Here is a 20,859-nt window from a genome sequence, read left to right on the forward strand (position 1 = left end):
CGTCGCTTACTCAAGCTTCAAGGTTGACTTGGGCAGGTTGCCCTTTCCCCATTGTCAAGACTTGACTGTTAACGACAGCGACTTTCATGAACGCGATTTCAGCATAGAATTAGTTTCAAGAGACGAATTTACTCTTCTTCAGCATGGCACTATGTTATGTGCTGGACCTTGTTTGTATCAAAGGCTGGTGTTCGACTAAGGCACATTCCATTTCCCTTCATGGCTCATTGAATCATTCTATCATCACAATATATATGACCCATCAGTCACGGAATCAATGATTCAGTTGTTGAGCCAATGTTCTGTTGGATCACCAGTTAAGATATATTGCCTCAGTACCTAGGTAGGTACTGTACCTCATACTGCAGCTACGATTGAATCGCCTGCCCGGCGATTTTGAAGACGGTTTCAGAATGACATGGCACTGCGCAATTTTACCTTCGTGGCACCATCTCTTGATATAAAAGATTTTGCTTCGCTATGTCGCGTGTATCTGACAATGCAATTCACACAATGGTTCTCTCAGTCTGGATTAAACAAATTGACAAGAACAGCAGGTTGTGATGTTGCGCTAACTCCCTGGGCGATTCCAAGAAGAGTCATCCATATAGCGCAATTTGTATGGGAGATGACGTCAGGAAAAGACATGAACACAATGACTGCCGAAAAAACAATTATTGCATAATGCAACAGCTCAAATCAGGGCTCTGGGACTGCTGAGGGGCAGAGAATATGAGTTGTTCGAATACGAGGGATTAGCATTGGATGCCTCCTCGGCGAGATCATGCTTTCCGGAGAGCTGCTCAACAAGCCTTGTCCAAGAGACGGAGCCCCTCTGAGCATGGCTGTATGGGGTCGTTGACTCTGGGTTCGCCAACGTCCTCGAAAATACTTCCATCGAGAGCCATCCCTCAAACCCAAGGCTTAGGATACTTCTCAGCACCTCCACCACAGGGAGATATGCCCCCATCTCCTTCTCGCAAGGGAAAAGCCTGGCGTTGCGCGACCAGGTCATCCGGGCTGGCTGCTCCTTCACGTACCACGGATGGCCCTCCCGCATCGGTTCAGAGAGACGCTCTCCGTCCGCCAGCTGGATAACGAAGATCTTGTTGACGTCCAGAGTCATGGACATTTTCAGCATCGAGAGCCGGAGGTCTTCCTCGGCCGTCTTGGTCTTGCCGGACCAGGCAGCCGGATCTGCATATACACGTGCGGCGATGTTGAAGGTATCGAGAGCGATCCCGAAATTCGGTCTGTTGACCCGACACACCACGTCCCAGGATTTCTCCCAGGTGTCCACATACGTGCCCCAGGCGAGAGCCTCGTACGCGAACTTCACAACCGGGGTCTGTTTTGCGCCCAACTCCGTGATCTCAACCAGGTCAGAGATAATAACGTCCATATCGCCGGTGATCCGAGGAGCCCCGGTTTCAGGGTCAGGGGGAAGGAAATTCGATGGAATCAGGATTGTGTCGGCCCCGAAGATCTGGAGGATGTCAAACCACAGAGGCACTTTCTCATTGATAACCCGCTCATGCTCTGCACGGTCAACCAGACCCTCGTAGAACATGAAGGGCTGAAGATTGAGGATGGTCAGGCCGAGATTGTCGCTTATCGTCTTGATCTGCCGGGCTGCTTCCAGTAGGTTTTCACGTGAGAGGTCACCGGGGAAAGTCCGCGCGAGGTACTCGATATCCTCGTAGAAGAGCTCGATACCTTCGAACCCATGGCGGGATGCCTGGAAGAGCTTTTCGCGGATGTCGTGGAAGCAGGCTCGTCCGAGGGAGACGGTTGTGATGGCTGGTCTGTACGGCATTGCTGGGTTCTAATCGTTGTCGAGCAAAGAGTGAAAGTGATCAATGCTTCCGTGCTACGGGTTTATCAAGGCTATCGATCAAGCAAAAATTTGGGGATTAGAACCGTGGTCTCGAAAGAGTATCTGTTGATGGAACGATCGATCGGAGAGAACCACAGGAGAAAATAATATGAACTGGCGGAAAAAGCAAAGACGTTTGCCCACGGCTGAACGATCGAATAATACTCGTTCGAAAGGCGGATCGTCGATCTCACCCATCCGCAAACGTTATCATCCCCCAACGAACATGTGAAACAGGGGCGTGGTCGGCAGCCGGCTAAATAAGGGTTCAAGCTGCGCATACAATGCTCCCTACATACGTTCTACAATATACCCACGGGTAACATACCTCTGTGCACTCTGCATGCAAGGTAGTAGTGCAGGTACGACATACGAACACAGGTTCAAAAATGACACGACAAGCGCGTCACCCGTCACAGGAAGAACAAGGCCGTGTTTTCTCCCATCTGCTCTCTTTTCAGACTCAGTATCAGGTGGGCCTTTTTGATAATCAAAATCTCATGAGAGCAAATCCCACGATCAGATAATACTAACTTTTGAGCATCATGCCACTTGGCTTTCTGGGACCCTCCGTTCCGGTGCCTGTCAGCCCGTTAGTTGGCCACTTGGTGCTTTCTTGGCCCGTTGCTGGCCGGTTGGAGGACTTGCTCAGATCTAAACTTTAGGCCGTTTGCCTCTTATTACGAGACCCAATGAGGGGGTCCTACCGTTCTTGACTCTTCTGGACTCCGGAATTTGGGAGTTACCTTGACCCTGACAGGCTGACGTTTGAAAAAGAACTGTGATAGCACAAAGCCGCAACCGCAAGATCCTGTGCTGTGGCGCTCGCTATCGAATCTCCTTGCATTAGGGCCCCTATCCATGGTTTCGAAGCTATACCTACTACGTTGTCGGAATGGGTCTAAAAATGCGCACTGATACATCACATTTCAAATGTGGAGTTTTTCCACGCGGGTCGGTATACCGGATACGCGGTAGAGATGCTGCTGAGCCGATCGGGGACCAAGGGGATTCGAGAAAGTCCAGCGGTTTGTTGACAGGGAGATGAGGCTCCATCAAGATCCACCCTGTACCGATTGGGCTCCACTGATAATTGATTCTTGGGTAGAAGTCTGGAAGATCAGTTCCCTTGACCCTTGCTATCCACTCACATCGTACGAGTCAATTACTTGGGTAAGCGACGCTGAGCGCGGTGTTCGCGGCATACGATACATTGGAATTTTAGCGCCAAAGACGTATCAAAAGAAATTATTTCTGCTGATTTCCAGCTTGATATAACAGATATTGGTTCTAATGTTTAATGTGCAGCTGAGTTGGTATACCATGCGCGTACTGAAACCGAGAGTGATCTCAGCAGGTACTCCGTAGCACTAACACGACTTGATGGTTGGTGATAAGTGATAATGATATTTTCAACGCGCTCTGTACTCGGTATCCCCGGGGGTAGGGCAGTGCCTCAATTGGGCGAAATAAGATCGGTTAGAGACGGGTCTAGAAAAAAAGGGATGGCCCGTGCGACGGAATTTGCAAAAACAGTACAGGAAAAGAAAACCGCTTGAAATTCTGGATTTTTCAAAATATTTTATGATGTCTATTTCCGGTAACCACGCAGCGACGGGCACATGCATTAGATATATGTACATGTGGAGGTTCTCCGAACCCGTACTATACCTACACCAGCCTCAGCCTACACCAGCCTCAGCCTCAACCTCAACCTCAACTCACCCCTGTAGACGGACGGACGATAATGCATCTTCGCCTTTTACAGGGCCGGCCCGCAACGCGAGCTGAATGCACATTTAATGTGTACAGTACATACATGTACGTACAGTATGTAGGCATAATGTAGGTACATGTGCTGTATTGCATACTTGCCCAAACTCCCGGCTCGGCCCGCATCCCTCCACGTCCACGTCCACGGGGATTCGTGAACCGTACATACGAATGAATGCCAGGAACTTGGGTACAAGGTAGTACAGTACCAAGCTGAGGAATCTTGGGTTTCGACCATCGGACCATTCGAGACTCCGAGGCTCCGAGTAATGTATGTTTTGTAGCACAAACGCGTCATGGGCTTTTGTCGCCTTGTTTGCTAAATTAGAAGTATGTAGTGAGTGGTAAGTTGGCAGGTAATTCCCTAGTGCGATTCACTGAAAGACAGGGGGATGCATGGTGGCTCTGGTTAACACCCGGTGGTTTTTTAAATCCAATTCTCAAAAAGTGGAGAATTATCCAATTGGGTTGATAGCTCAGTGGTAGAGCAGAGGATTGCGTAAGTTCATCTGCCACATCGACTCATCAGCCCTATGATATCTAACAAGCTACAATAGAGATCCTAAGGTCGGGAGTTCGATCCTCCCTCAACCCTCACTTCTTTTCTCTTTCCTATTTTCTGTTTTTCTGGTTTGTTTTTGTCAGACTAAAAAGGTGCCATGAAACACTGATTAGTCCTTATTTTCTGACAGTTTTTTTTACATTACAGGCTATGGCGAAATGGTGGATGTAACGGCGGGCCCAAGACTCCCAGGCTAGGGCTCGTCGGGTTTATCTTGAAGGCAGAAAACAAGGGGAAAAGACAAATAAGTAGGCCGTTACTAGCAATGTTACTATCCTGATTGCTATTTGAGTTGACCTCGGGGTCCTAATCCCCCATGGTTAAGGAGCGTCTCTATATACATTGTCAATTGAAATAGCCCTTCTGATTAGGGGACCGAATCGAAGACCTCTTGTCGATTCGCGTAGTCTGAATCGAAGGGCGAGGTCTGATTGTATCCTGATTGGGTTGTCGGTCTGTAGTTTCTCCAAAGGCTTCCCCTCATCATAGCCTCACTTCTGCAAGTGCTGTAACAGTGGACAAATAAATTCAACAAGTCGATATATGTCTGAGGACTCTATGTTGAAAGAATATCGCTCACAGACTTGGCAAATTCGAATCCATTCTTTCGCACTCAGCCGGCGTCATTGATCACTCTGACCATAGACAAAGCTTCCCTCTTATCTCAAGTTACCCTTTTCCTTCTCATAGCTACTGAGAGAATCGAATGTCCTGACGTGAATTACGTCCTCGTCTTCGGTTCAAGCAGCAGTAGGTTCGACCTCCAATACTGGATCCAGCGCGCCAGAAGGTCCACCGCTGGGTGACGGCATAAAACGGAAGTGCCTGAAACGAGAAGTCATTTCACTATCCTCATAGTGTTTAACGTGGCTACGGGACACTTGGACGTCGATTTTGATTTTCTCCATTTCGCTTCGCGGGACTTGCACCCCGTACTGAATACAGCGTTAGTACCTAGTTCAGATGCAGTTAATGGGAGACTAGAGGGGGCAAAACCCACCTTGGTAATTCTCCAGTAGAGCCTCTTGAGCAGGGGTTCCACATCCTCTTCTTCAAGCGATGCTAGAGATCCTTCCTCGACCAGTCGAGTCAACAGATGGTTGATGGGGATATAAGAGGTCCCTCTCACATTCGCATCCTCCAACTTGGCACAATTTGCCGCAAACCTGCTGGCCATTGACCGTAGAAGGAGAGCTGAAGTTGTATACATCGGCAACGTGGTCCCTTTCAGGATCTGCGAGTGTCAAGTCGCCGGGTGCGAGGTGTATCGAAATGTTAAAAGGATGACCGCCCAGTCCAAACCTATTTTAAATGAGTATTTTCGGAATCAACAACCACTATCTTTGGGTAGTCTTACTTTGAATAGCGGACGCTAATGGTATCATTGGATTCGATTCCCTCCCCCCACTGACTGGTTGCAAGCCTCTTGGGATGCCTGCAGGCTGCGGCTGTTGCTCACTGCCTGTAAGTGGTGACAGCCCGTACCTTGTCCATGAAATGAAAAGCCTACTTCCGGTTGATACCGTACTTTTCGTTGATTATTGATCTAATGTTTTTGATATACTTCTCCCTGTTGTGCTTGTATTCCGGTGACCAGGGCTGTAGCTCAGGGTAAGTGTAACCTAGATGCATGAACTGGCGGGCCACGTTTGATGTCCAAGTGGTGCCACTTCTGTCCATATGAAATGGTCGAAGTGGCGTATCAGGGGTAATGTACTCTGGTAGTGCGGCTGCGTCTTGTTGATCCCTGGGAACTTTAGTCCACCACTTGTTCGGGTTCAGCTCCTGCCAGATAGCAAGTAGACGGTCGACATTGCTGTTGACAGTATCGTAAGTCCAATGATTATCAGGTTCAGGATTTTTCCAACCTTACCAGTAATGAAGCCAAAAGATGGGATCGAAACCTGCAACAGGGACGTCTGCCATGTGTCCATTATATTTACACCCAGTCCAATTATGGATAAGGTTGTGAATGAACTCGAGACTGTTCTCTTTGTCAGGCTGAAGGCGTTCTGGAGGCCTAGCTGTAGTAGCGAAATCGGGGTAGTCAAGTTCAGGGTACGTGAGCAGTCGGTACACTATCTCAGCAGCAGACCGGTGATCTTTACCATGCCCATCAACGTGCTTCCTCAAGTTCTTTGCAACTTGGTCGTTGTTAACAAACCCGTTGATCCAGGTTTCACTGTCCGCCTTCGCCTGGGTTTCCGTTGGGCAACGGCAGGTGCCGATGCATTGACCATCTCATGATACTGTATGCAAAATGGCAACTATCTTGCTATCTGATCGCAAAGGCAATACTGCATCAATCAGTCCAAATTGGGTAACCTATTTTATCAAGCAGCATGGTGATCTTGCATCTAAATACAATTACAAGTATGATTATCAATAAGCTCAATGTGAGGATCCAGATATTATCAAGAATTGGTTCAATCTTGTTCAGAATACTATAGCAAAATATGGTATTCTTGAACAGGATATCTACAATTGTGATGAAACAGGCTTTCAAACAAGTGTGGCATCTACAGCAAAAGTTATTACTGGATCTCATCATCCTACAAGCTGTGTACAAGCTATAGAGCCTGGGAATCGCAAATGGGTGACAGCTATTGAATCAGTCAATGCCACAGGCTCGGCCCTGCCCCCTATGATCATCTTTGCTGGCAAGGTCCACCAATCTACATGGTATCAAGATCTGCCTCATGACTGGACAATAGGCCTAAGTGATAATGGATGGACTAATGATCAGCTGGGATTGCTTTGGCTAAAAGAGGTCTTTGAGAAGCATACAGCTCTGCAGACTATAGGGAGATATTGCCTTCTAATTCTAGGTGGCCATAGCAGTCATGCCACTGCAGAATTTGACTACTTCTGCAAGAATCACCAAATTATTCCCCTATATATGCTAGCACATTTATCTTATCACCTACAGCCTCTTGATGTTGTTTTGCTCCTCTAAAGCAGGCCTGTGGGCAGCAGGTTCAGAAGAGCATGCATCTTGGCGTCAATTATATTGATAAGCAAGGCTTCTTATTGCTATATCAGTCTTCATGAAAGCACTTTCAGCAGCCAATATACACAGTGGATTTGCAGCAACAGGCCTAGTGCCATTCAATCCACAGCGTGTGCTGGATATGCTTGATATTCAGGCCAAGAGAATTACACCAGCTTCTTCTCCTGGCCCCTGGGTTGCAAAGACTCCTCACTCTACTGCAGAGGTGCAAAAGCAGATGCAACTTATCAAGGAGCTTAAACCTACTATTGAGTATACGTACTCAATAGGCGCTCCACTCCACCTTAGTCGCGTTGTCCATCAGTCAGAGATTGTTACTCTTGTGTCTGACCTACAAAGCCCAAACCTTGCTACCTTAGACCAAGCCACCGTTGCGACTCAGGACTGGAGGAGTGCGTAACATTGCATAAGCATAGATATGCTTATAAAATACCTCTTTAACCCAAAGCAAGCCAAGTTAATTATCTGTCCAGCTATTCTCACTGACACCAATCACTAATCTGATGGTATATCTCTATACCATGAAGATTGGTGCATCTTTCCCGCAAATATAATTATGGGAGGTAAAGCCCATCCAGATAAATTGATTGATTCAATAACAGTCACCCACTCACAATTTTCAGGCTATATAGATCTAGCATAACCAGTGTCTGATCCAGTAATCACTTTGGCAGTTGATATCACACCTATTTAAAGCCAGTCTTATCAAAGTTATAGATATCTTGATCAACCACCCTATATTGTTGAATAATGTTACACATGTGTTTAAACCACTCACAGATGATCTTTGGATCCTTACATTGAGCCCATTGATAATTATATTTATGGTTATATCTTGACTGAAGCTCAGGATGGCAATTGACAAACTTATATACCCAATTCCTGCCAACAGAAGATGATGATCACTCAGATAGTAATAGATTGGCTATTTGCTGCATAGTAGTAGCCCGAGGTGGCATGCCACGTTGATCCGTTGATAATATCCATCGAACAAGAGTAGATTCTTCAGTTGTAGTAAGCTTTTGGCAATTTGGTGTTGTATCTGCGCGTGCAATATGACCATGAAGACGCGTAGTCAAAGTAGATCTAGGTACATCATATGCACGCGCAGCAACCCTAATACTAGGGAATTGACCATTTTGATAAGCTCTAATAGCTAGAAGGATTCTACCTTCTTTAGAGCGATCTTGATTGCTTTGTGGTGCTGACATATTAATTGAATTTGTTGAGCATGTCGCGTTGTGGTGGTGAGGTGGCCAGCTCGGGGGTTGATTACGTTAGGACATAAAGCCCGCTTCGATCCATCCCTTCCTTCCAACATTGACACCCCGGACTGACCAGACCAACCCTTTTCTTCTCTTTTTCTTGTTCTTGTCCTTATTTATCGCAGGGAATAGTTGAAGGTGAGGTAGGTTAGGTTTGTACAGAGTCGTACGGAGCAAAGTACATGGAAGATGGTGGTGGTGATGAACTTGGCTGACTTGGATTCCTCCGGGTTAGGATAGGAAAATAGAAAAATAACAAGCTAGAAAAGAAATTTGCGCCGGTTTCTCCACGCTGCCATACATGAGACGGTACAACGGCTTAGGGGAAATTGAAACACAGGGCATTACGGAGATGGGATGACGGGACGGGACCGGGACCTGGGTGGTGGAAAGTCCCAATCTCCGGTAGATGCGCACAGTGTTAGGGATGAAGGAAGGGGTATGTTGTCATCACATGTCATCTCCTCTTTAAGTTGAGCATGACCTCTCCAACTAGGACAGAGCTAGAAAATTATTTTGGGACTTTTGGGATGGAAAAATCACGAGAAGAACTTCCTGACGGCAGCCTTCTCCTTCGCCTCCTGGTCCTTGATGATCTTCTTGACACGGGCGATCTCGTTAGTGATGGCCGCGTCGCCAGGAGCAAGCTTAGAAGCCTCCTGCAGGTCCTTGAGGGCTTCCTCCTCCTCCTTCAGACCGGTGTTGGCAATGGCACGGCGGTAGTATGCCTTAGCCTTGTCAGCCTCCTTGGCGTTAGCGGCATCAGCGGTCTCGAGGGCGTAGCCGGCCCAGGTCTTGCCGTTCTTGAACTGGCCGAGCTTGTTAGCCAGCAGAGCCGAGTTGGAGTGCAGCGTGAAGCGGAGGGCCTTCATCTGCTGGTCGAGCTCCTTGGGGTCCTTTTCATCAGGCTCGGGGAACTCGTTGAGGTAGCGCAGACCCTTCTGGTACTTCTCGAGACCGAGCGCGACATCTCCCGCCTTGAAAGCCTTGTTGCCAAACTCCTTCAGCTCCGATGCAATCTTGAAGCACAGAGGGGCGGAGAGCTCCTCGCCCTGGTGGTCCTCCGGGTAGTCCTCGTAAGGGTCACCAGTGCTGTCGACCGTCTTCTCGGCTGCCTTCTCGTAGTCCTCTCCCGTGAGCTCACCGCAGTCAACGATGGTCACGTCGGTGAGGGGCTTGTCAGCCTGGGTGGGCTGGTTCTCGATCTTGCGGACGATGCTCTTGCCATTGATGACCTCTCCGAAAACGACGTGCTTACCGTCCAGGTGGGGGGTCGGAACGGTGGTTATGAAGAACTGGCTGCCGTTGGTGCCGGGGCCGGAGTTTGCCATGGACAGGAGGAAGGGACGGTCATGCTTGAGCTCGAAGTTCTCGTCGGGGAATTTCTCGCCGTAGATAGACTCGCCACCGGTCCCGTTGAAGGCAGTGAAGTCACCACCCTGGATCATGAACTGCTTGATCACCCGGTGGAAGATGGAGCCTGTTCCGCGTATTAACACAGCTGCACCAAGAGATCTCTAAAATGAGGGTAAGACGTGCCTTTGTAGTGCAATGGCTTGCCCTGCTTGCCAATGCCCTTCTCGCCTGTGCAGAGGGCGCGGAAGTTCTCTGCGGTCTTGGGAACAACTGTGGTCGATCAGCCTTCATTTCTTGAAGTGAAGCAGAGCGGGGTAATCCATACTGTCATTAAACTAGGAGTTGTTAGTAGAGCTGTCACACACACAAGAGTTAAAGACCAAAGCATACCAATTCAAAGGCAATCCGGCCTTCCTTCCGGTCGCCAATCTGGATATCAAAGTAAACGCGAGGGCGTCCTGCAAGTTGGAGATCAGTCAGCTCAGACAGGTCCGGACCCTGCGCCTCGTGCGGAGTAGCAAACGCACCCTTAGACTCAGCCATGGTGAACTGCGTGAGAGACGGTATGCTACAGATAGGACAACTAGGAGGATACAACTGTAGAGAACACGAAGTCAACGGTAGCAGGAGAAGAGCAAGGGGTGAAGGGAGAAGAAGAAGTGTCGAGGAGGATGCAGGCTGGGCCGCCTCAGGATGTTCAGGAAGCTTCCATAGCTCGCTTTCTTTGCTCCAGGCCCGGGCGGTGATGCCCCACCAGCCACTGCAAAACCCCGCTCCAGGAACAGCCCTAAGCCCTATCGCTAGGGCGGGGGTTGGAGAGCCTCTACGATGTCCATGGGTAGAACTGCAGCTTCTTTGCCATCTGCGTTGCCACTGTTTATTTTTACATCTATTAAGCAACAGTTTATACACTGAGCCTAGAACGGATGTGGTGAACCAGATGTTTACATCCAGGGTACTAACGCCACTGAGGCTTGTTTGATTCTTTGTCTTCACTCTTGAGGACCTTCTGCCTGCGGCTCCTTCTCTTTGCTTTTACCTTGCTTTGACTCTGCAGAAAATGGGCTGGGATCCTTCTTCTCCGCTTTATGAGGAGGATTCGTGTTCATCTCGATCGTAACCTGTCAGCCAATTGCAGTCAGCAGGGCCAGGAGCTCAAGACGACAGTGGCTATACCGCTGCATTGTGACTGCGGTACTCGACACCCACCGGTCCATCATTCGTCAGTTGCACCTCCATCATGGCCTGGAAGACGCCATTCTTAACGCGGTCAGCTTGGTAAAGTTCCCGCACCCGGTTGTAGAAGTAGTCGTAGAGCTTGCGCGCGGTTTCTACGTCCGCTGCACTGTGGAAGTCAGGCTTGTTGCCCTTCTTGATCTGGGCCATCAGAGTGAACTGGGAGACTACAGTAAATGATATGAGTAATTTTGGCTGCTTCGCAAAGCATGAGTATAAACGTACCGCAGAGAACCTCTCCTTGGATGTCCTGTACGCTCTTCTTCCACTGTAAAGGCCGTCAGATGGGAACAGCCGCCTTCTCCCTTTTCGAGTATCGACGCACCGTTCCACCGTTCTCGTCAGACCATAATTTTACTTTTAGGATTTTGGCTGCCAGAGAGTCTGCATCCTTCTCCGTGTCATCCTTTCCTACAGCTGCCAATACCAGAATGCCCCGTCCGATCGATGAGACCAGCTGCTTATCGACCATGACTGAGGCCGAGGTCACCCTCTGTAGAATAGCTACCGATTCAATCAGATGTCGGTTTCAGAGCGCTTTAGCAGACTGGACTGTGCGGATGCACACCTTTCATGTTGGGCTATTTGGGGGAAGATTACGTCCGTTTCTGTCGTCTTAAAACAGTGTAATTAGCAAGGCTCTGTAGAAATGACAATTCGATAGTACCACAACATAACACGAGCTGATGCAACGATCAGCTGCCATGGTCGATGAGTATGGTGAAGCCTTAGGTTTCATGAATCGATATGCCGGGGACCGCCCTACCAACTCCGTGTACAACAGTGATAACCACAACAAACAACGGTTCGCTATGGCGACATAGTGTTACCTTCCATCCAAAATAAAAACTTGTAGAAAAAGCGACGCGACGCTGAGAGGCGGATCAACGACCGCACACTTCCAAAGAGCTTCCTCGCACCGCGTGCTGCCGCAGACGTCAGATCTCGGGTCCGATGTTTAGCGCCCTCTGATTGGTCTTGGCGCCATCCAGCTCGACACCTCCGGAACAAGGCTTCACGACGGTGAATCGACTCCAGCGCTCTCAGCACAACGCCACCCCCGACTCGACTCTGGAGGCATACACGCCGCCGTCCAGTTCCACTACGATACAATTTCCCCGACACGTCTCCGTCCCTTTCTCTCCACACTATCGCCACCTGTCTATCTCGTCCGCGCTTCCCAAGGCATCGAGAGCCTCCTGTTCATGTGAACGGCAGCCATGACGTCTCGGAAAACGCAGCAGGAGATCGACAAGACCTTCAAGAAGGTCGCCGAAGGCATACAGTCCTTCGAGTCCATATACGAGAAGATAAAAACCACCCAAAACCCCGCACAACGAGATAAACTAGAGGACAATCTTAAACGTGAAATCAAGAAGCTCCAGCGATTCCGGGATCAGATCAAGTCGTGGGCCGCCGGAAATGAAGTGAAGGACAAGAACCCGCTACTCGAGCAGCGGAGAGCGATCGAAACGGTGCGCGATTACCCGACCTCTACGTTCGTGGGACAAGGCAGTGGGCTAACAGTGGACACAGTGCATGGAGCAGTTTAAGGCCGTGGAGAAGGAGATGAAAACCAAGGCATACTCGAAGGAGGGCCTATCAGCGGCATCAAGGCTCGATCCGAAGGAGAAGGAGAAGGCCGAGACTTGTGAATTCTTGTCATCGATGGTCGACGAGCTTCAGCAGAAGATCGAGGCGATGGAGGCAGAGGAGGAAGCTCTCCATGCTTCGTTAAAGAAAGGCAAGAAGGATGTCACGAAAACCAACCGCTTGTCGGATATTGCGCGGATATCAGAACGACATAAATGGCATGTCAACAAACTGGAGTTATTGCTACGATCCCTTCAGAACGGCAACGTGGAGACGAGTCAGGTTGTCGATTTGAAGGACAGCATAAAGTATTATGTGGAGGACGGGCACAATGTGGACTACTCAGGTGAAGATGAGACGCTCTATGACGACCTAAACCTGGGCGATGAGGAGGCACAGTTCGGAATGGGTCTGGACAACGACCGGGTCTCCTCGCAAGACACGCAATCAATACAGGACGATGAACCTGACTCGAGGGCAAAGTCGAAAGCGGACTCTTCGGTGCCGCGGCGGCCATCCGGCCAGATGAAATCTCCCCTACCCGTGCTTGCAACTCTCCACCCTAATGCTCCCTCTGCTTCTACAGCAAGTGGCATGAAGCCGGCACCTCTCCCGACACGTCTTCCAGGAGAAACGCTGAAGTATGCATCTGCCGCTGCTGCTGCCGCTGCAAGCGACAAAAACGGTGTCGGTATTGCACCTCTTCCACCTCCACCAGGGGCAAGCCCCGCTGTCTCAGCGGCTGTCCCTGTTTCGAAGCCATCATCCACAGCATCCCCTAGCGTTGCCTCTGCACAGCCTGTCCAGAAGGTGCCACCGACAGCTCCCAGTGCAGACGACTCGCGGTCGAAGACACCGTTCAGTCCAAGCGTTGCGCCAGCAAGCACATCGGGCACTGTTCCACCGACTCCTGCGATGGACAAGGCCCAGACTACAGCTGGAAAGGAGCAACAACAGGCACCTAACGGAGATACTACCAAGGACGAGAAGGAAGCAGATGAATCCATCTACCATCTTCCTCCTGGTCTGCAAGACCTGATACAGTCCTTTGAAGTAACCAAGAACAGAGCGACGACGAACCCCTCGCCCTCTGTTCAACGACTTCTGGCCGCATCGCTGGCAACGTGCCCTGAACCGGGAGACGCAGAGAAGCCGCGCCACTACAAGCCTCAGAACCCCTACAACACGCCCCTATACTACCCGCAGGAGGTACTACCCATCTTCGACGACCCGCGGTTATACGAGACCGGACGGATCGACACCGACACGCTGTTCTACATCTTCTACTACCGCCAGGGAACGTACCAGCAGTATTTGGCCGCCAAGTCGCTGAAGAACCAGAGCTGGCGCTTCCACAAGCAGTACCAGACGTGGTTCCAGCGGCACGAGGAGCCCAAGACCATCACGGAGGAGTTTGAGCAGGGTACCTACCGGTTCTTCGACTATGAGAGTACATGGTGAGTATTCTATTCCTTCTTTTCTTCACTTTTTCCCAATTATGAACCGTGATCTAACACGTTCAACAGGATGAACCGGCGCAAGGCGGACTTCAAATTTATCTACAAGTATCTCGAAGATGATCTATAATGCGTGTCGTGTTTCTCTCACTCTGTCGAAGGAATGGGTAGGTACCTAGGTAGTTAAGTAGTTAAACTTCATGGGCCGTTTAAACGTAGGAATGGTTTAGCCGTCTCTCTTAGGCTGGGCTTTTTGAACGAACTGTATAGCTACCTAACAATAAGAATTTGATAGTATTGACTATCGAATTGCTTTGACTCAACACTATTTCATCTATACTGTAGAATTCTCTCTCTGGCAGTCTGTCTGACACAGTCAGGTTTTCCACCTTTGGCTCGAGAAGTCACTTGTCAGACAGGAGGCACCCCTCCTGACGTCGGCCATCCTGCCATTGGGATGTAACCAGACTTTAGGGAAGCGTATACGACCATAACTAGCGCCAGTGACCTCTCAAGATAGCCGACTTCAGCGGCCTCCTGTATTCTTTTTGTGCACTGAAAATCTGAGGCCTCTCAAATGTTGTCCATTCTTTAGACTTCTGTTGCCCTTCACTGACTGTTCCCTAGAAGACTTCATGGCCTGCTGGACCTTCTTCACGTTCTTCAGGTCATGATATATGAATTCATTGAGAACGCATGGAGCCGAGTTGCCCCTGACAAAATCAGATAGCTTGCCGATGCCTCTTTATAGAACTGATGTATCAGCAAAAACGGCCTTAGATATGCTTGAGGTTGGTCTTATACATCACCAAGTTTCTCCGATCGAGGGTAGAAAATGCAATTCTATATTGTAGCCGCCTGTTGATCCTTTCCAATGACATGAGGACCTCAGGTATTTTTTGCGCAAAAAGATCGGAAGGATATGTGCAGTTTAGGGCAAATTAAGCTACCATTGGAAGACTTTGGCTGATAGGTTTTGGTATATCTTCTTGCTGATGCGACGCCATCCTATATCATTCTCATCAGGCAATTTGCACAGAATCAGTTGTCAACAGGTTTCATACATTTCTGACAATATCACTGTTTGGCTTTGACGAGCTTCCAGTTCTTTGGAGAACCGTCAGGGAGACTTTTTGAATGAAGATGGAAGAAGTGACCCTGTCGTGTCAGTGAAAGTATTACTCAAAGTTTGCACCTTGTAGTCAATGAAGGCTTTATATGTACAGCTAGTAATCGTGGGAGTTGACTGGGAACAGTCTCACATTTCAGCTAAACTAATGCTACGACGTCGGAAAATCTCCGCATGCACCTAACACGGTGACGGCTCACCCGCCCCTGCTGGAAAAGCTGACAGCTTCGGCTGCGCCATGGAATGTCCCCAAGCCACTCTGTTGAATTGCTTTCCGGACTTTGTCGCAAACCTTGCTTATTCTGGTCCGCGCGGCGCAAACCTAATGCTGAGAATATGCTTCGTTCTTGTCTGGAGAGTACATACAGCAGTAACAACAAAAACTAAGTACTATTCTCTTGGCCATCGTGTAAACGCATGTTCTCGCCATCCTTATTCTCTGTAGCTGAACAAGTCATTTTGTCATGGGAAACCTCGATATTGTTCCATAGACGATAATTGACCCTCAGATGGATACATACATGGTGTTACTCTCTGTACTATGGTACACGGAAGATACTCTAGGTATGTAGTCCATTGGCAATTGGAGTGTGGAGGGGTGAGGTGTGTGTTGCGGAGAGGAGAAGTAGGAGCTAGTCTGTGGTCCGGGCCAACAGTTGTTCTGACCTAAATAAGTTACTGCCACTCATGGAGTACTTCTCAAACAAGGTTTTATGTGGATCTGTCTATTCAATGCCTTATCTCAACACTTTCGGTCAATTGCACTGTACTGCTAATGTAACTTATTTCTTATGAAGGTATCTCAGGTCCCCTGGCTCGGAAAATCGGACCATTTAGGGTGGTGCTCACATACCTGCTGCTGTCAGCTCCTCAGCAGGGAGAAATCTGGATAGTAGAGAGCCAGTAATTTGATGTCTCTTTATATGCACCTTTTGTCCTTACTACTCTGCTCTCCTTTTAATGTAAGATTTTCGTTTCCTGCCCACTTTCGTTAGAGGTCGGGATGAAAAATTACTGCTCACGCAGACGACGCGACGGCTGCTGATCCTGCATGCTGGTGTCATAAGAGATAACACCTCCAGCGTACTCTTACCAGAACTCCTCATCCAACAACCTCAAGTCTCTATCCGGCCTTGGGCTGCTGCTTCCCGCAATCACATATCGCCTATGTTCCTCTCTTTCCGAGAGATTAGACTTTGTATCAGCTCTAGAAGGCCTATGAAATGCACTAGAATGATCCAATATTACAGCGCTCAAATAATATTGAGTCTCAGGGAATTAGGACAATGCTACGTATCTTTTTTCCTGTTACCGGGAAGGACCGTTCTCGGCTGGGGCGAGAAGTGGTTTGGGAACACCTAGACTCATCTAACACGATGGTGTGTGAAAGCGGAGATTTTTCAACTTGGCCTTGGAAGTTTGCCAAGAGCAGTCATTGTTACAGTATCTGCCGACTTACATGAGACGCATTCAACACAGACTGGATGGCTGCCAGACAAAGGTAAAGATATAGTTGTCTTTGCATAAATCAAACAAGTATATATATATTCAGCTCCAAATATAGAAGCTCGATTGTGGTGAGCAAGCTCTTTCTTTTCTCTTTTCTACTACGGTCGGAGTCGAAAACAGATTCCCCCATGTTCACACACTAATTGTTTCCCGAACCGTATTCTAAAACGCCTTAATCTATGTTTGGATTAGTCGTAGATCACCCCTTTCTAAGAATAGAGCCCTTTTTTTAGAACGATTGTGTGACGTATAATACTGTATCTTACACGGAACTCCTATACACTGCCACCTCTGTGCCCTTCTATCCATGCCCGTTGACCATCCCAGGACCAGGCATCCATCTCTCTATAGCATCACTATCTCGAGAACTGCTAGAGAATCTGCACAATATGGCACCGAGAGTACCTCTCTCAAAGCTACACTTCATTCATGATATGATACAAAGCTAGTCACTAACCACGTCTCAAATGGCTGACGCAGCTAAATGGAGCGAACGTACAATTAAAAATATCCGCAGGAATTTGCGACAGTTCGGAAGCATCCATGCTCCTACCCCCCCCCCCCCCCTCCCCGGCATCGCGTATCGGTCGGAGACGAAGCATAACACCACCGATGCTAGAAGCGCTCTGCGATCATCTGCTCGAAAAGCCTGGTCTCTACCTCGATGAGATAGCTATTTGTCTTTGGGATGAATTTCAGATGCTAGCAACAACCTCCAGTATCAGGAGGGCCCTCTCGTTCAAAGGTTGGTCCAAAAAGACAGCTCGACGGAGGGCCAAAGAGCAGAACGCCGAATTGCGAGAAATTTATCTTCACAGTCTCTCGGACTTTGAATCACACCACCTTGTCTACGTTAATGAATCTGGATGTGATAAACGGATAGGGTTCAGACGAACAGGCTGGTCACCACTCAGTCTAGCCCCTGTACAAGTCTCACAGTTCCACCGTGACGAGCGGTATCAAATACTGCCTGCGTATGCCCAAGATGGTATTGTGCTCTCTCGCGTCTTTCGCGGCTCAACGGATGCTTCTGTATTCGAGGCCTTTATCGATCAACTTCTTCGGCACTGCGGAAGATGGCCGGAGCCGAAGTCTGTCCTGGTCATGGACAATGGCATCGTTCCACTACTCCGACCTGATCGCGCAAATGTGTGCCGATGCGGGAGTCAAGTTGTTTTATCTGCCTCCTTACTCGCCGTACCTGAACAGAATTGAAGAATTTTTCGCTGAGCTTAAAGGCTCCATAACACGTAACTGGAGCTACTACGAAGATCCTGGCCAAGGATTTGGCTCTTTTCTCGAATGGTGTATTAGTGTGGTTGGTGCGAGAGAGGAGAGTGCCAGAGGTCATTTTCGACACGCGGGCTTGACCATTGAAAATCGACCGTGGTATAAAGGTGTCTTTCCCAGAGTCAAAGTATCTGCAGCATCCTCTTTTTGCTACGAACGGAAACACCATGGACAGCCCGGACCATGAGCCCAATACGAAGGCCGAGTCATCCCAAGGTCCGTCATGCGCACCGCTCGAGCACGAAGACCTGTTCTCCAGCCATCCAGTGGTTCAGGTACAATCGAATTGTCACAGCTCTTGAAAACCACTAGCTAGTACGTACGCTATGCATCTATACATCCATTTCTCGCACCCCTACAGTGGCGGGGTATCTGCGGAGAGAGTGGCCATCACCCTATGCCACCGGTCAACACTCCATGGGGCCAAAAATAAAAAGGAGAGACACTTACGCGGCAGGGTACCGAGTACCTTCGATTTTCGTTCGCTCCACCAGAGTCCGAATCTCTTGCACTTCTTGGTCGCTCAACTGAAGCAGCGCAGAGGCCGCATTTTCGTCCATTTTGGCGGTCGACTTCGTACCTGGGATGGGGATGATATCCGGTCCTTGCGCCAGCAGCCACGCAAGAGCGACCTGTGCCGGGGTGCTTCCATGGGCATTCGCCACGTCTTTCAATCCCTGCACCAACTCCAGGATCTTGGGGAAGTTTTCCTCCGAGTACTTGGGCAACACGCGGCGCAAGTCACCCTCAGGGATGTCTGCGTGAGATTGGAACTGGCCGGTCAGAACACCGCGTCCAACAGGGCTGTAGGCTACGACAGTCACACCTAGCTCGCGGCAGGTTTTCAGGATCTCCGAGGTTGATGATTCGATGTCCAGTGTAAATAGGCTGTATTCCATCTGCAGAGCGGCAATGGGGTGGACGGCATGCGCCCGACGCAGCGTGGCTGCTGAGACCTCCGACAGACCGAGACACCGAATCTTTCCTTGGCTGTAAAATTGAAAGGTTGGAAATCGCTTGCTTGCATGTCATTTGAAGGTTGGTTGGACCTACTTCTTCAGCTCCACCATGGCTTCGATGGTCTTTTCAATGGGCGTGACCCCATCCACCCGATGGCAGTAGTAAAGGTCAATGGTGTCCACCCCGAGTCTCTGGAGGCTCTTTTCACATGCAGCCTTGACATACTCGGGATCAGACCGAAAGGTGTGCCTTCCATCAGGCTGGCGCTGGAGCGCAAACTTGGTGGCCAGGAAAATGTCATCGCGCTTGCCAGATCGCTTAATCCATTCACCGACGACATCCTCGCTGTCAGCGTAAACGTCGGCCATGTCCCAAAAATGCAGTCCGATGGCATGTGCATGCTCTAAAAGGGCCACTTTCTCGTCGAGGGTACCAGCTGGTCCGTAGAATCCGCCGAGGCTCCCGAGACCGAGACCGATGGCAGGGACTTGGGGGCCATCTCGGCCCAGGGCTCGCAGGGGAAGAGGCATTTTAAGGTTCGAAAGGCTCTGAAAGAAGATAAGAGAAGACAGCTTGTGTTGGTCAGAGCAATACCCGGGCCTCAGTTGAGTGTTTAAATATACATAGGCGCACGGATTCCGAACGCTGACTACAATGGGTATCCCCTGACTCGTAGTTAGTCATAAGCTATACCCGTTCGGCTTCCCGACAATCGTCCTGCATGTCTGCATGGATTAGGAGCCTGAGAACTCAGGTCCCAACATGGATTCCGCCCAAAAGTTGTGGAAGGATATGCCCTCCTACCCAATTAGGCCTAGCCTCTCGCGTGTCCATGTTATTCCACATTCGTGTAAACAGTTAGAATCCTCTTCTTACAAGCAAGCAAGCTCATAAGCTCATAATAATAATGTCAACATCATCCCATAGAGTTCCGCCTCCTTCTCCCATAAAAGTAACCAACAACTTTGAAACTTCCTTCAGATGAAAGGGAATACAACTACACGTCCGGCCCTTGAACCATGCTCTATGTGGGATTCGGAAAGTTACTCACTGGACTCCGATCGTGGCCTCAGGCCACCGGTCGGCGGCCTGATCTTATGAGGCTGCCAGGGGCCGGACGGAGTGTTCTTAAACTTCTTAAACACCCCATCTTCCACCATGAAACCACTGCTGTTCCCCACAAAGCTACTCAGCCATGAATTCGACACAGAGAAACCCAACTGACGGGAACACGCCGTCGCGCAAGATCTTTGATTATATTTTTTCCATCTCATCTAGTTAGTAGGCCGTGTAGTGGATGTATTCCCTACTTGCTCGTCATGTGGGACAGATTTAACTCTCCCAAGCAATCTGAGAGGACAAAATTCTATTAGAGACTAAATCAAGCAGTGATATCCTGCTAAGCCATCAGAGCTTCTGCAAAGCTGAATTCAGACTCTGATATTTTTACCTTTATTGAAATAAACCATTGTTGCTGTGGCAATTATCACTGTTACGGTCGGCGCTATCCGACACAGCATTGCATAATGGATGCTACCCTACAGGACAAGAGATAAGGATCATCTCAGGAATCACATGATTATGACTAATCAATGGTATACAAGGACTAAATGGTATATGGTATACCATCAGGTATACAACATACCATCGGGTATACAGTATACCATATGGTATACCAATACCAACAGGAAGACCATGTATATAAACATGCTCCTTAACCATGGGGATTAGGACCCTATGGTCAACTCAAATAGCAATCCTGATAGGTAACATTGCTAGTAACAGCCTATTCATTCATCTCTTTCTCTTGCCTTCTGTCCTCAAGATAAACCCAACGAGCCTC

At 49.0% G+C, this 20,859-nt stretch overlaps 8 protein-coding genes and 1 non-coding gene across 9 annotated transcripts; 2 read left to right on the plus strand and 7 right to left on the minus strand.

Annotated features, from left to right (window-relative positions):
- Positions 1–694: 694 nt before the first annotated feature.
- VTN00DRAFT_2360 (uncharacterized protein) lies at positions 695–1,816 on the minus strand (the record flags this gene model as incomplete). Its single annotated transcript, XM_069428570.1, has 1 exon — positions 695–1,816. The coding sequence occupies one exon, from the start codon at positions 1,814–1,816 to the stop codon at positions 695–697; it is 1,122 nt and encodes a 373-aa protein (XP_069293062.1).
- A 2,298-nt stretch (positions 1,817–4,114) lies between these two features.
- Positions 4,115–4,244, plus strand: VTN00DRAFT_t17. The gene has a single exon. It is a non-coding gene; the product is annotated as a tRNA-Arg (tRNA).
- A 707-nt stretch (positions 4,245–4,951) lies between these two features.
- On the minus strand, positions 4,952–6,451 carry VTN00DRAFT_2361 (uncharacterized protein; the record flags this gene model as incomplete). Its single annotated transcript, XM_069428571.1, has 7 exons — positions 4,952–5,146; positions 5,212–5,273; positions 5,341–5,513; positions 5,569–5,646; positions 5,722–6,027; positions 6,085–6,313; positions 6,376–6,451. The coding sequence occupies 7 exons, from the start codon at positions 6,449–6,451 to the stop codon at positions 4,952–4,954; spliced, it is 1,119 nt and encodes a 372-aa protein (XP_069293063.1).
- A 2,047-nt stretch (positions 6,452–8,498) lies between these two features.
- On the minus strand, positions 8,499–8,789 carry VTN00DRAFT_2362 (uncharacterized protein; the record flags this gene model as incomplete). Its single annotated transcript, XM_069428572.1, has 2 exons — positions 8,499–8,701; positions 8,744–8,789. The coding sequence occupies 2 exons, from the start codon at positions 8,787–8,789 to the stop codon at positions 8,499–8,501; spliced, it is 249 nt and encodes an 82-aa protein (XP_069293064.1).
- Positions 8,790–8,830: 41 nt separating this feature from the next.
- Positions 8,831–10,385, minus strand: VTN00DRAFT_2363 (uncharacterized protein; the record flags this gene model as incomplete). Its single annotated transcript, XM_069428573.1, has 6 exons — positions 8,831–8,978; positions 9,030–9,966; positions 10,026–10,112; positions 10,168–10,177; positions 10,233–10,300; positions 10,370–10,385. The coding sequence occupies 6 exons, from the start codon at positions 10,383–10,385 to the stop codon at positions 8,831–8,833; spliced, it is 1,266 nt and encodes a 421-aa protein (XP_069293065.1).
- Positions 10,386–10,834: 449 nt separating this feature from the next.
- VTN00DRAFT_2364 (uncharacterized protein) lies at positions 10,835–11,653 on the minus strand (the record flags this gene model as incomplete). Its single annotated transcript, XM_069428574.1, has 5 exons — positions 10,835–10,963; positions 11,052–11,245; positions 11,304–11,346; positions 11,404–11,582; positions 11,647–11,653. The coding sequence occupies 5 exons, from the start codon at positions 11,651–11,653 to the stop codon at positions 10,835–10,837; spliced, it is 552 nt and encodes a 183-aa protein (XP_069293066.1).
- Positions 11,654–12,298: 645 nt separating this feature from the next.
- VTN00DRAFT_2365 (uncharacterized protein) lies at positions 12,299–14,258 on the plus strand (the record flags this gene model as incomplete). The annotated part of the gene is made up of 3 exons (XM_069428575.1): positions 12,299–12,553; positions 12,615–14,128; positions 14,198–14,258. The coding sequence occupies 3 exons, from the start codon at positions 12,299–12,301 to the stop codon at positions 14,256–14,258; spliced, it is 1,830 nt and encodes a 609-aa protein (XP_069293067.1).
- Positions 14,259–14,539: 281 nt separating this feature from the next.
- Positions 14,540–15,009, minus strand: VTN00DRAFT_2366 (uncharacterized protein; the record flags this gene model as incomplete). The annotated part of the gene is made up of 3 exons (XM_069428576.1): positions 14,540–14,672; positions 14,746–14,871; positions 14,933–15,009. 3 exons carry the CDS (start codon positions 15,007–15,009, stop codon positions 14,540–14,542), a joined length of 336 nt encoding a protein of 111 aa, XP_069293068.1.
- Positions 15,010–18,411: 3,402 nt separating this feature from the next.
- VTN00DRAFT_2367 (uncharacterized protein) lies at positions 18,412–19,546 on the minus strand (the record flags this gene model as incomplete). Its single annotated transcript, XM_069428577.1, has 3 exons — positions 18,412–18,451; positions 18,507–19,046; positions 19,110–19,546. 3 exons carry the CDS (start codon positions 19,544–19,546, stop codon positions 18,412–18,414), a joined length of 1,017 nt encoding a protein of 338 aa, XP_069293069.1.
- Between the last annotated feature and the right edge of the window lie 1,313 nt (positions 19,547–20,859).

The sequence above is a fragment of the Thermoascus crustaceus genome (assembly GCF_041956765.1).
Source record: "Thermoascus crustaceus strain CBS 181.67 unplaced genomic scaffold VTN00scaffold_1, whole genome shotgun sequence".
Classification (NCBI taxonomy): domain Eukaryota; kingdom Fungi; phylum Ascomycota; class Eurotiomycetes; order Eurotiales; family Thermoascaceae; genus Thermoascus; species Thermoascus crustaceus.